Here is a 14,736-nt window from a genome sequence, read left to right on the forward strand (position 1 = left end):
TACGGTCTCTTGTTCAGTTGAAAACTACAATCTTAGATTCTCTCTTGGAGAAAAATCATCTTCAAGTTACTCAACATCTCACTGGATGACTTTAAAGACAATATATTATAAACACAAGGTAAGGACAGATCTCATTGGCTCTCTGTTAGCTAGAATGTGACAAAATAATCGCTCTGCATTGAATAAGGATGTGTTTTGTTAAAAAATTCCATTATTTCCATGATAATAAAGTAGAAAGATTTTATATGGGTTTCTACCGTGTCTTTTAAAAATTCTATTTCTGCTCTGAGCGTTATTTTGTATTCACGGAAGATACTGAAATTGCACTTTAAGACTTAGAAGAAATGTTAAACAGGAATGATTTCTAAAAACAAGTAGTGATACTCTATATAGTTTGCACGTAGCGTTTTGAATGTAAAATGTTTTTCCCAGAAGTGAAAAAGAGGTATTTGTTGAGGGCAGACATTCAGATAACGTTTTCACCTCGTCTGTGAGAATCTTATGCAAAAGGTGTTAGTGCTGACGTCCAGAGCTTGTCCGGTTTTTCCTTTTTTACTTTTCAACCAAGGCTCTGGTAGCATTTCAGTTTTAATACCTCGTTCCTCTTCTTTTGTGCCACCTGAGCTACCGTTCCTTTGTCCTGACTCGGGTGTGATTCTCCCGGTGGCGCCAGGCACGTCCTTTGCTCCTTGTCTGCAAAGCCTGACGGAGCCTCACCGTCTGCAGCTCCCCGGCCTCCGGGCCGAGCTCGGTGTCCCAAGAGTGCCGTGCAGCCCACGCGCTGAGCCGACGGTGGGCGGTTGATCTGCGCCAGCCCGTGACCCCCACTTTGAGAAACGCTTCAGTGGGGCAGCGGAAAGAGCAAGGAGCCAAAAAGCCAGGGCCGAGCCACACGCCAGGGCCGATCCGCACGCCAGGATCTGAAAGTAACGCGGCACCTGTTCTGAAAGCGGCTGAGACGCTTTTCCCCTGTTGTGGGTGATGGACACACGAGGCACAGAGCAATATGAGTTTTGGGGGGCAGGTTCAGCGGTGCACCCCTACTGAGAACTGCATCGTGGGCAGGTGTGTAAAGTCGTCATCTTTACCCTCTGTGTGCTTTCCACCTCCTCAAGGCCTTACAGGACTCCTTAGCTACCTTTCCAGCTGTCCCTTTTCCAAGAACAGATTCGGTTTGGCTGGGGATTATTCACAGCGAACTTCCTTTGCGAGAAGAGGCCCCGACTGCCTTAATTACATTTTGGTAATCTCCTTTTAATTCCTTGCCGCCCATGCATCCCCTAGAGGAAGAGATGGCTGACGAATTTAATGAGCTCGAGGAGGATGCATTAACTCTTCCTATTGTTTGTTACTTCTTTTCCTTCTATTAAGAACATCAGCCCGGGATTAAACTTCCGAAACCATCACTGTGTACACGGTCACGGTCACGGCTCTCGCACAGCCACTTTGCCATCCCAGCCGCCCTTGAGGAAGTTGACCCATGTCCCTGCTCAGAAGTCTTAACGAGTCTCCTTTTGCTCAGAGAAAGGGACCTGAACTCCGGAGCGAGGGATGCAGGGCCCCGGTGGTCTGTCCCTGCGCCCCTCCTCCCTCATCAAAACAACGGGACAAAAGTGTGGTGGTCGCCCCACACTAAGGCTTCACACACCACGTCCTTTCAAGCTGGAGGTCCCAACCTCAACTTGTCCTTCCGGTAAAGGCACCTCTGCTCAAGCACTGGCTTCTCAGCAGGACTTCCCAACTCCCAGGCCGGTTTGGGGCTGATGCCACTTAGTCCCAAGCACCCACTGCGCATGGACAGGGAAGGCGGGGGCTGGGGGCAGTGGGCCAGGCTGTGCCGTCTCTGAGTCCCCGCTGTCCCGCCAGCCTCCATGCCCCCTCCTGTCTCGAAACACATCTCCCACCGTCACTCACGTTGCAATTAATCCTAGAACCTCCTAGCAAGAACGTTCAGCAAAGTGCTTCCAGAGGCGAAGGGGACTTTGCGAAGAAATCAGGTAGGACGAATGTCAGGGGAAGCGAGTGGCAACGTTTGAAGCTTTGGAGACGTTCGCCCCCAGTTCCGGGAACTCAAGGGTCGGCAGAGATGCTCAGAGTGACCCGTGAGTGGGGCCGAGCCGCGTCCTCCGCCTGTAGGCTGCGCGACCTCTGGACACAGCCCGTAAGGATTCAGCGTGGCCAGTGGAGTCCTCCAGTGGGAGCCGCTGGAAGGCTTTGGGCACATACTTATAGGTGCTTGGCAAGGACACTCCACAGTAATTCGAACTCGGAACACAGGAAGTCGCTTCAAGACCAACGACGGGGCATCGGCGAAGCCAGTGACGCTGATTGCTGACCCAGGACACCTGTCCTCCCGCTCCCTTCCCCATTCAAAGCCCCAAAGCCTGGGCCACTCCTGACTCATTCTCTCACCTTCCACTTTCCAAATGTATCCAGAAGTGAGCCACGCCAGCAGCATCCGTCCCCAGGGTGCGCCAGCCTCCCTCCCCAGGGTGCGCCAGCCTCCCTACTGGCCCTTGGCGCCCCCGGGCCCCCTCCCCGAGTCTTCCCCACCCGGTGTCCCCCGTGACTTCTCTAAAATGTAAGTTGGTCACGGTCACGACGCTCCTCTCCCCACACCTTCCCTGGGTCTCCATGTTATTCAGAGTCAAAGTGCTACAGGGGCGCCCCCCTCATCCGTCCCTGAGCACTTCCTACTCCCCCTCCCCACCGCCCGCCCAGACAGCCACACCTCAAGCCCCAAGGGCTCCCTCCTGCTGGGTCTCTGCAGCACTGTGCTCCAGCAGCCCCTCCCTAGAGGTCACTGAGTCCCTCCCTGCCCTCCGCTGGGTCTCGGCTCAGATGTCCCCTTCTCACCGGGCTACCCTTCTGTCCGGGTTTATTTTATCCCACAGCACACACTAGCTTCTGACATCTGGTACATATTCTCATTTCTCGTCCGTCTCCCTTGCTAGAACGCAGGCCCCTGGCTCACTGCTGACCTCAGGACCCACTCGGTGCTGGGTACCCAGCGGGCCCACAGGAAACGCTGGCTGATGGAGAGGGTGACTGGGATGGTACACACCCACCCCACTTTGTCTCTAAAGCAAAGTGATTTGCTTTAGAGACAAATCACTGACGTGGAAATGCCAGCGATATCACAGGAAGTGAAAAGGCAGCTCCAGAGGGACATGCAGGGGTCCCAGAGGAGGAGCTGGGCAGCTGGGGTGGGAAAGCCGAGCCCTCTCTCCTATCCGGGGGTGGTTAGGGAATGGAGGGGAGGGGAGGCGCTGAGAGCCGGGAAGGTGCAGCTGGAGGAACGACAGGGGGTTACAGTGGCTGCCTCTGGGGAGCAGGACTGCGGGGAACAGTTGATCAAGTGACCTCTGCCTTTAAATCTTCTGCAACAATTCAATTTCATTTCTATGTGGGCATATATTACTTTGATACAAATAATAAACGTTTGTTTAAAAAAGAGACTTGGGACTTCCCTGGTGGCGCAGTGGTTAAGAATCCGCCTGCCAGTGCAGGGGACACGGGGTCGAACCCTGGTCGGGGAAGATCCCACAGGCTGCGCAGCAATTAAACCCATGCGCCACAACTACTGAGCCTGCGCTCTGGAGCCCGTGCACCACAACTACTGAGCCTGCGTGCTGCCAGTAGAGACTGCAAGTAGCTCACAACTACTGAAGCCCGCGCTCTGCAACAAGGGAAGCCACCGCAGTGAGAAGCCCGCGCACCGCAACGAAGAGGAGCCCCCGCTCGCCGCAACTAGAGAAAGCCCGCGTACAGCAACGAAGACCCAACACAGCCAAAACATTAATTAATTAATTAATTAATTAATTAAATTAATAAAAATAATAAAATAAAATTTAAAAGTTCAAAGAAAAATAAATTTAAAAATATAAAAGAGTCTTTTAAGAGTTGCGAAAATCCCCAACCACCCCCTAATTCAGCAGCATATACTCTCTGTCCTTGACCTCACCCCCAAAGGATATTTGTATAAAAAAGAGGATTAGAGATAAATATACCAACATGTTAACACTGTTTGTCCCTAGAGGTGAGTTTAATTCTCTCCTTCAAAATGATTGGTATATTCCAAATCATATAAAATGGACACAGACGACTTCTACAAATATTAGCTTAAACCATATGAAATTGTCAATATTCAATCATTTAGGACTCTAAAAATGGTTATTTCATATGATTCAACCTAATAGAAAAAATTATTTTTTAAAAATGGGGCTGCTTTCAAGATCAATAAAAGTATTCTTGTCCTTTGAGTCCAGTTATTTTATTTCTTGGACTCTTCCTTAGGAAGAAGGTCCAAAATGTGTACATAGACTTGCATACAAAGTGTTCATGGCCCAGTAAATTACAGTGGCGAAAGCTGGAAAAAAATCTAAATGCTTAAAAATAAGGAGTTGATGGAATATTATGCAGACATTTTAACTCAGGTTTGGAAGAACTTGAAGTGACTTGGTGGAATTTAATGTTAAAGGAAAAACAGCAAGATACATGATTATATCTACAAGGTTATCTCCACTATGTAAAAACATGCATTACATCTGTACACTCACGTTCACGGCGGCATTATTCACAGTACCGTAGCTAAAACGTGGAAGCAACCCAAGCGTTCACTGGATAGGATAGATATAGATCTATCCATAGATCAATGGATAAACAAACTATGGTCTATCCATACAATGGACTATTATGAGACTTAAAAAGGAAGGAAGTTCCGACCGTGCTACAAGAGGATAGACCCTGAAGACATTACGCTCAGTAAAATAAGCCAGACCCAAAAGGACAAATGCTGTAGATTTCACTCATCTGAGGCACCTGGAGTCGTCAAATTCCTAGAGAAAGTAGAACGGTGGTTGCCAGGGGCTGGGGGAGGAGGGGTTGGGGAGTTAGTGTTTGATGGGGACAGAGTTTCAGTTTTGCAAGACGAAGAGAGTTCTGGGGGTGGAGGGTGGTGATGATTACACTGCCACGTGAATGGACTTAATGCCACTGAGCTGTGCATTAACTTAAAAAGGGTTAAGATGGCAAACTTTATGGTATGTGTATCTTATCACAGTGAAAGAATTGGGGGTAAATGCATTAAAAAAAGACGAAGAAGCTCTCCGAGGCAGCGTGGCCCGTGGGAAGAAGACAGCTCTGAAGCTGAACTGCCTGGCGTCCCCTCCAGCTGTGGGGGCGGGTACCTGACTTCGGGGCCCACCTGCTCCACCTGACCGCCTCCCTCATCCGGGCAACACCCAGGTGAGCAAATGCGGGGGGAGGGCCCAGAGGTCAGCAGGTCTCACTAAACCATACGGAGGTTGCTCCTGTCATCATACCGTCATCACAGGGTTAAACGACTAGCTTCTTTTTTTTACACTTTCCTGTATTTTCCAAATTTTTCACAATATGTATTTCTTTTAAAATCAGGAAAAAAAGTGTAATTCACATAAAAATAGTGAGAGTCACCACAGACAAAGAGAAAAAAGACAAGTCACAGACCAGGAGAAGACATGTGCAACGCCCATACCAACAAAGGAGTGGAATCCTTTCAGGCAGTTCTCAGAGAGGGAGCCTGGATGGCTGATAACATTTGAAAGCCTTGGCAGAAATTAAACTCCCGATAACACCAAGGGCTCCGGGATGTGGCGCGTCAGGAGCTCCCCCGCAGGGCTGGCGGGAGCGTGCGCTGACCGGTGCAGCCACCGTGGCGGTGTCTGTGGAGTTGAACTTGTGCCCCCGCCCCCTCCCGCAGCCGTTCCACGCAGAGTGACCCCGAGTGTGCAAAGGACACAGTCACAGAAGGCTGACCGTGCCCTGCTCGTAACGGAGAAAACCGCAAACCGCCTGTATGCCATTAGCAGGAGGATGACGACGGAACGGGGTTTGTTCATTCAATAGAATATATTCATTTATCATTTAATTGGCTAATTTTATGGCAGCTTGAGCGAGTGAACTAAAGCCAATGTAACAACATGGATCAATCTTAAATTCATGATATTAAGCAAGGAAAACACAAGTGCCAAAGACAGAATTTGATACAATATCATATATATAAAGTTTTAAAACAGGCAACAAAATAGTATATTTTGTTAGGAATGTCCATCTAAATGGCAGGGATAAAAATACTCACACACCCCAGAGGAGATGGCACAGCCTTCAGAGACCTGGAGTCGGGAGCCAGGCTTCTGGGGCCACAAACCAGCTCCACCACCCACCTTCGGGGTGACTGTGGGCAATGTCTTGATGTCTGTGCCTCAGTGTCCTCATCTATAAAATGGGATATTACTAGCATGTACCTCGTAGTGATAGCAAAAGAATTACACCAGTTAATATCTATATAGGACTAAGAATGGTGCCTTGCCCTCAGAAAGCACTATACTGAGTTTGCTGCTGTTATTATTACTACAGTTGAGTCTCAGACCTTAAAAACGCTCATGCCATTTGCTCTAGCAATCTCATTTCCAAGAATGTATCCCAGATAAGCGATCAAGGATTTACGAACTTGGGTGTTCACTATATACAAAAGTGTGCAATTGGAAATGACCTCAGCGTCCAGCTACAGGAGGACAGTTAAATACATTTCAGCACAAGCCTGTTGTGATTTAGCTGTTGCACTATTTTTGGATTCTTCATATTTGTTTTCATCTCCCTTTCCATGGCAGCAGGGACGCCTGTGTGTCCATTCTCACTCAGCACAGAATGGTGACCAAAGAAATCCAAGTTGGCTGAAACTAGATTGTAATTGTCGCTAATGATGTAGGTCCATTTACATTTAGAAATGGAGAAACAGCCTAAGAAGGAACAGCTCGTGCTGCCAGAGAAGTGGTCCCGGGAAGGAACGAGAGCCCTGTGGTCAGCCACCCACCCTCCTCCAGGAAGCCCTCTTAGACTTCCCCCAGGACCCTACTAACTCCACGATTACCCCTACCTCAGGCTTGGCTGATACATTGCCCAGGGCCTGACACATAGTGGGTCCTTAACAAATGTCTCCTCCCAAGTGGGTCCCAATTCCCTCATTGCTGGTTCAGGGCCTGACGTGTAGTGGCCTCACTTCTCTCGACACTAGGTCATCTTCAGGGATCTAAGATTCTTAGAACTCGTTAAAACAACCGGACAAAAGCAGGCTCTCCTAAACCTCTTTGAAAATAAACAAAATAATAGAATAGAATAGAATAACTTTCTAATGAATTAAAGGATACGTATTTACCTTCTAACACTACGTAGAATTTATATCAATTTTTCATTTAGAATGAGCTAATTAACTGAGGTGATTGCCAATTTACCTGATGTGGTTTTAATCAATTATCTATTTTGCAAACACTAATTTTAGCCCTTTTTCAAAAAGAAATGCTTATGTGCTGCAGACATTCTTACCTCCTCAAGGTAACTGTTGAAGTTCTGGAGAAAATATTTCCAATTTATATAGGGGGTGAGATGAATTCTTAGTTTTCTCAAAAAATAATGATACTGGGTATCTGTTAGTTTGTAACAGAAATCCTTAAGAACTTGTCCAAAATCCGAAGCCTTTACAAACCCAGTGTCCTCTTTATCCAGTGCAGAAAATGCCTACAATTAAAAAAAAAAAGGCAGATGTTACTGTCAAGTGAATATTTCAAAAATATTTTTCTTAGGTATTGCTTTTCTGAATGCAAATGAAATCAAGTGAACGTGAGTCTCCTGTAGATTCTAAATTACTAAATAAACGCACGAGGACTGAAGACAGGCAGGTAGGATGTGCACCCCGTCTAAGAGTTGATGTGTCATTGAGGAAACTCGCCTTAGTCCCTCCTCTTTGGATACGAAGATGAAGAGGAGCCCCAGTCCTCACCGGTCCCGAGGAGGCTCCGAGGGATGAAGGAACTTGCCCGAAGTCTCTGCATCATTAGATTCTAGCTCCCTAATAAATCACCTGTGACTGAGAAGCTCAGGCGCTACCCCACTGCATCCAGGTGTGGGGCAGGGGTCTCACGATAGTAGTCTCACGTGGGAAGTGGCCAGGAGGAGGAGTGAGGGACCACCCCAACCCACCCACACCCCAGGGCTTGAACACTGAGGCTCTGTCCTTTACGGTGGGGAGACCCCCCCCTGCCCGCACCCGTGCAGAGGGGCTGGGGCAGCCGGCGCCAGCCCAGCAGTAAAGCAGTCAAACCGAAGTGCAAACATTTGCTATAAAAAGAAAGCACATTTTTCCCCATCTGTTGAAACAAAATCATTCATTTCTATTGCACTAGAAAACCCGTATCAAGGGGTAAGTTAAGATCTTAGTTTTTTTAAGTAAGAATTTAACGTGCTTGCAGACCCAAACCCAAATTCCCTTGCGGTTAATTCTCACTCAGGACTAACTGGGCACACCCCGTCCGTCCACAAGGTGTTATACAGGTAACCAAATTAACCTTAATACTGTCTGGCTTCAAGCTTTCATTTAGCCTGTGTAGATACGACACAGCCAGGTACAGTGGAAAACCTCTGGCTCCACAGCCAGGTGGTAGACTCTGAACCTTGGCTGTGTCGCCCACCATAAACCCTTAACCTCTCTGAGCTTAACTTCATCGGTATAAAAAGAGGGACATCAGAACTCGTGCTGGTCTAAGTTTTACTATAGCAACCTGAAGACACACCTGTCCAGGTACCCGGCGCACAGTGGATCTCGGCATATGTTCAGGAGAATGGCGGTCAACATGAAGAGAGCTGACCGAGCATTCTGTTCTGAGGGCATTAGAAGGTGCTGCGGTGCCGCAAGGCTCAGTGGACCTAATGGCTGAGCTGGGGTCCGGCTCACTGTGGCCACGGGACCTGCACTTCCCTGGGGCTGTGTGGCTTCCCCGTGTGTCAATCCAGTCTGACAAGTCACGGGGTGTGTGGGAGAATCAAATATGCCAAGGTTTAGGGATCTATAAAACTCTACATAAATATAAGGTATTGCTGTGTCATTTCAGAAACAAGATGCTGCATTGAGACGTGTCTCCAGTGACACGGGAGCTGCATCATGTGTCCGGTACCCTTTCTGACAGCTATCCTCAGACATCGTCATTCCCTCCTCGCCTCGCTGCCCCAAACGCCCTCCCCCTCCAGGCCATCTGCCCGTCTCTTGGCCAGAGAATCTCACTCTCTTGCTTTAAACCTCGTCTCCTAAGGAGTATTTCTCAAAAGTGAGAACCGTGGTTCCTCCCACAGGTTCCATGGACCTCAGTTTGAGAAACATCCCAATAGATGTGACGTGGTGCCACTCTAAGCTGGAACAGGGCAGAGCCATCCTGCAAATGGATTTATGTGGCCTGCACAGTGCTTTTGACGAATCTGAAGTATGTGCTGACATTTAGAAGTCAGGAGGTTTCATAGCTTCTCATGAAAAATACAAAGATCTAGCAGAGTTGGGACCATTTTTCAGCTCAGCAACAGTCGGCAGGGGCTGAGGAGAAGCTGCGCTCTGGACAGGGCTGTGCCTCTGGCTTGCTGTGGCCACATCCCGGCCCCTTCATCACTTTTTCACTCCTGGTCCCTGGGCACATCCGAGTTTGCAGTCCTCACGCGGTGACCACTGGGCCAGGGCAATCTGGTGTCCAAAGGGGTACAGATGGTCTTTCTAGATGACCCGCAATGTGTTCATACTAATTTTTCTTTGATCTTTAGATAGTCATTAAAATCAAGACACAAGTATGCTAAATCCTCACAGAGAATTCCTGCATGCAAACAATGTCTGCTGTCGGGGAGGAAGGCCACGCTCGCCGGCATTCCAGAACGTTCACAAGCTGGCTGGGCTGCCCTGCCTTTCTCCTTGTCTCCCACTGAACCTTGGACTCCAGGGCCCAGCTTGCCTCCCGGTGCTGAGAGGACGCAGGCCTTCAGCGAGGTGGGCCTCGGTGTCGGCGTGGGGCTGAGGGTCTGACCGTGTGTGGCAGACACAGAGGCAGCCCTGCTCTGACTGTGCTGTCTGGGCAGCGCGCGCCCAGCATCACCCGGGAGGCCCTGCGTTCACTGTCTCATTCGGCTGCAAGGCCTGCCCTCTGCACACAGCATCTCTCTTCCCGCGGCTGCTGCAGGGGGAACTCACGTGGGGACCCGTGAGGGGGTCCAGCACCTGGCGGGGAGCACGGCCCGAGCACTATCTTCCGAGGATGAGCCCCGCAGCGCCATGCCCACACACACTGGGTCTCGGCACGCCCCCCCAGGGTCACACAGACGTCAGCCTAAATGTCAGTGTACTCGGGAGACCCCCTTCTTACAGCCCCTGCCCTGGGCTCCTGGTCACGCTGAGGCTTTGTGCCACCGCCCGGCCCTGGCCAACATTTTCAATGTCACCTGGCGTCACTCAGTCCCCACTGGCCCGGGCTCCCCTGAGGCCCTTGTCCTCTGCCCTCTGCCCAGAACCCCTTGCCCTCACTGCAGACCCAGCCTTTGCTAAACACCGAGCCCTTTCGTCTCACAGAACACATGCTGGGCACGCTCACAGTAGCTTTGTACAGAGCAAAAACGGATACACATTTGCTCCAGTGAACAATCTGTTCTCGACCAGCCATCGAGTTCTGATGCCCCAAGGAGAGTGGCGAGAGGTGGAGGGGCCCAGGATGGGGAGCAGGGCTGAGAGCTGGTTGTAGGAATTGGCGTGAGCCCCAGAACTTCAGTTTCCACAGGAAAAGCACGTGTTTTTCTCATACCGCTGACAAAGCCGGACTGGAGGAGGCAACGACCTCCTGGATGTTCTTCAGAAGCTCCTCTGGACTTAGGGTCGCAAAACTGATCGGCACGCTCTCCTCTTTCTCTTGTGGCTGAGGTCTTGTCGGCTCGCTATTCTCCACTGCTCTCAAGAAGTCAAGGTAACTGATGGAATTACCATGCCAGCTGATTCCCCAACTTGTCCCAAAAGAAAGAAAACAATATATTAATTTAAAAAACCATCACTTATTCATTCAACAAACACTTGCTGAGCACAGAACAGTGTGGAGAACATGAATAATGTTGAGACACGGCTCCCTGGCCTGTAGGTGCATGCACACCGGTCAGCTATGCTATTAGACGAGCACCCACGAAGACTGCAGTCTAAGGGCACAGGGGAAGGGCTATGACAGGAGAGAGCGCGGGGCCACTGCCGGCTGGGGGGCCACAGACTGTCCTGCCCTGAAGCTCTGAGACTTGAAGGCTGGACAGTGGGCTCGCGGGTTTGAAGAGCAGAGAATGGAGGAGGAGGCCTGGCTGAGGAATCTGGCCCTGTGGCGGGGGCAGAGGAAGGTGCTTTGGCAGGGACGCGACATGTGCAGAGTCGGATCCTTGGGAGATGCATGTGATGGTGATGGCAGAGCTGGTCTGGGGGCAGGACTGCGGGGTGGTGGCGGGGGGTTAGGGGTGTGGTCATCGGGACCTTAGCTAACGAGGGCCTGCACCGTGAAATGGGAATCTGAAAATAAGGGAAGTACAATAAAGACAGCGAAAAGGAAAAGAGGAACTGAGTAAAATAGATGCTAAATCCTTTTTCAAGAATGGTTGAAACTACGCTGTCAAGCTGAAAGCACTCAAAACATATTTTTACGAAACCTACATCATTTAGTATTTTCTCAGTTAGAAATTCCATCTGGGTGTGTGTCTCTGTGTCTCAACAAGGACATCCATGCAGAAAAAGAGCACTCCAACACAGAAGAAAAATACCTTTACATTCCACAAGAATACATCGTGAGAGCAAATCCACATGTGGTGAGAATATAGAGCATATTTATGAAAGATGTAAAATAATTCAAAATAAAGCTTAATTGCATTCAAAGTTCACATTTCTGTAACTTAGATTTCCTGAGGATTGCTGGCACCTTGACCCCTGAACTTTCTTTCAGCAGGATGGAGCATGTGTCAAAGAACAGCTTGGAACGCCGGGAAGCCAGAGAGAAAAGTTTCCAGCGACTCGGGTATCTGTTCCTAAAGTGAACGAGCCAAGGGCTGTGCTTCTCCAACCCACAGCTGCAGAGCTGCCGTCCACAGGCCCCGCGTTGCTGGCTTACACGACGGAGACACGGAGGAAAAGGATAATCAGCTCTATTTCATCAGCAGGATAAATTGCCAACTTGGTATTAAAATTTAGTAATAAAATCAAATGCATATGCTAATCTCAGTATTATTTAGAAAAGTCTATTTTGGATCTAGAAAAGAACAATCTACATATAATTACAAATAGCAGAGATATTTATCATCAAGAGGTCTTTGAGAAGAAACAAGCGGCTGAGCGATGGGTCCTTATTAAGGTTTTGATTCGTAAAAAAGTTGATCACCCCACTGACAGGTGGACTACAGAAATTCCACAGCCCTTGTGTCATTGCTTATAAAAGTATCAAGCCTAACTACGTTTTAACAAGACTCTCTTGCAATCATTTAGTTAATTATTTATCTGGTACTATTTTTCCATGGTTTATTCACTGAATGCATTTGAATTCTTGTTCAGCTGGAAATAGATTTAGTGAGAGGAGACCATGTTTAAGGAAGAAAAGAACATACAGGCATTTGAGGATGAAACGGTCCTCCTTTCCCCTATACACACATTCACACACACACACTCACATACACACTCATACACTTGCACACACTCACACATATACATATACACACAGACAACAGAGCACTGTCCTTCAAAGTTTTACGGGAAAATGATTTTCTCCCTAGGATTCTACGTTCAGGCAAGCTAACAATGTGTGTGAAGGAAAATAAAAAATAGTTTCAGACAAAGAACTGAGAAAATTTATTTCCTGTCCCCCCACTTTCTTAGGAAATTACTCCAGGAAGTACTCCAGCAAAATAAGAATGTAAGTTAAGAAATAAAAAGATGTGGGATATAAGAAACAGGGGATCCAACCCTGGAGAATAGTGGGGACAGCCCAGGACACTCTTGGGTGACAGACCTGGAACAGGAGAGTGGGGAGTGAGGCTCGAGGATGGAGGGCAGCAGGAGAAAAATGGAGAGAACAGAAATTGGTGCAGAATTCCGGGGAAGGCTGAAGGTTGACAATGTTGAACCTCACCTGAGCCATGTGTTCAGAAAACAGCAGTGGTTAAAGAAATCACCCTACTCTCCATGTCCTTGGAAGCAGCTTACAGCAAACAACTGCCTTTCCCCAAATGGCTTAGAAAAGATGCATGGGTACCCCCAGGTTTGCCTACAACAAGGTGGACACAGAGGCCCAGGGATAGTGCCATTGAGAAGAAAGCTAATTTTCATTCATTACCCGGACCTTGAATATTATGAATTATGAATATGTACATAGTCATAATTATGAAATGCTGTTTAATGGTTTTTGAGTTTTATAATCAAGCAATGAGCCAAGCAGAGAGGACCTGGTTGTGGCTGTAGGACATTTAGAAGTTAAATTTAACTAGCTCTTCCAAAGAAAAACTGTAGCTGACAAAAGATGGGACAGGGAGAGGGAAAGTGATAGGAAGGGGGGGAGCTCTGACACTTGGAAGTGTCACTTTCACCTTCACAATAAGAAAGAAGCTGAACAAACTGAAAACCAGTGGCTTTTCTTGGTCCCATCAGAAAATTGAGGTCACAGGGCAAAACGTCACCCCAAAATCTGGAGAGATGGGTGAACATAGAGAATTACAGCCGAGATCTGCTTTTCCTGGAGCAAAGGCCTTTGGAGCTGGTAGGAACACTTAAGTGGTAACTTGAGCAACGGTGGAGGCTGTGTGTGGACTAGTGTGAGACTGAGAAACCCCTGGGGGCCCAGTCTTAGGGACCCCCTACTTTCATGGGCTTTACCTTCAAGAGCCCCACTAGGTTATCACAGTGGAAATCTGAAGATGGTCTCCTCTTGGCTCTGGCAGGGGAAGGGGAATAATAATCCTTGGGAAATATGCCCAGAGGCTTCGGCGTAATAATTTTCCAAGGGAAAAGACTTTACCAGAGCCTTATCCCATCTGGGGGAAAGGCAGTGAGCCAACTCCAGCCCCCTCTAGACTTCCTGTCTCATCTGAGGGAAGAAAAAAGCTAAGAAACATTTCTGAAGGTTGCAGCCCTGGGACTCAAGCCCACTGAAAGACTGAGATTTCATCATAAGAGTATAGAATCTTTCCCCTCCCCCATACCTTACCACCATATCAACCCAGCTCCAGTATAACAACAGTGGGTTACAATGGAAAGAGCTGCAAACACAGACTCTATTTAAGGAGGAGTTCCTAGGGAAGCCTAAGGAAACAGGAGGGACAAAAACAAGGACACTGGAGGAAATCCAAGCCCTTGGCACTGACAGCTACAGCAGCACTAAACACAGCCCACCTCCTGCCTGAATTAACATACAGCCTCACGTGAAAGGCTTGCTTACCTCAGTTCCTATTACCCAGTGTGTCATGTTTGGCTTTCAACAACAATAAAGCTGCAAGGCATGCTAAATGGCAAGGAGAAACACAGTCTGAAGAGACAGCAAAGCAAGCATGAGAACCAGTCTCAGACATGATGTATTTTGGAATTATCAGACAGGGAATTTAAAATAACTAACTATGATTAAATTGTAAAGGAGTCTAATGGAAAAAGTAGACAACACGTAAAACAAATGGCTAATGTAAGCAGGAATGGATACTCCTTCTTAGGAATCAAAGGAAATCCTGGAAATGAAAAACAGAGTAACAGAAATGAAGAACGCATTTAATGGGCTCATCAGTAGACTGGACATGGTTGAGGAAAAAATCAGTGAGCTTGAAGTATGTCAATAAGAAAATTCCTGAATTTAAATGCAAAGAGAAAAAAAGAGTGGAAAAAAAAAACCCAGAGCAGAA

The 14,736-nt window shown here is 48.1% G+C and overlaps 1 protein-coding gene across 1 annotated transcript in view; it reads right to left on the reverse strand.

The window, feature by feature from the left end:
* EFCAB6 (EF-hand calcium binding domain 6) overlaps positions 1-14,736 on the reverse strand; it is a 264,209-nt gene that overhangs the window by 31,464 nt on the left and 218,009 nt on the right. Inside the window, exons 26-27 of the mRNA XM_068560155.1 lie at positions 10,644-10,839; positions 7,363-7,554 (exon numbers count right to left, since the gene is read on the reverse strand). Of these exons, the coding sequence (XP_068416256.1) occupies positions 7,363-7,554; positions 10,644-10,839 (388 nt within the window). The remainder of the gene's footprint in view (positions 1-7,362; positions 7,555-10,643; positions 10,840-14,736) is intronic.

This window comes from Eschrichtius robustus, chromosome 13, assembly GCF_028021215.1.
Source record: "Eschrichtius robustus isolate mEscRob2 chromosome 13, mEscRob2.pri, whole genome shotgun sequence".
In the NCBI taxonomy this organism is placed as follows: Eukaryota; Metazoa; Chordata; class Mammalia; order Artiodactyla; family Eschrichtiidae; genus Eschrichtius; species Eschrichtius robustus.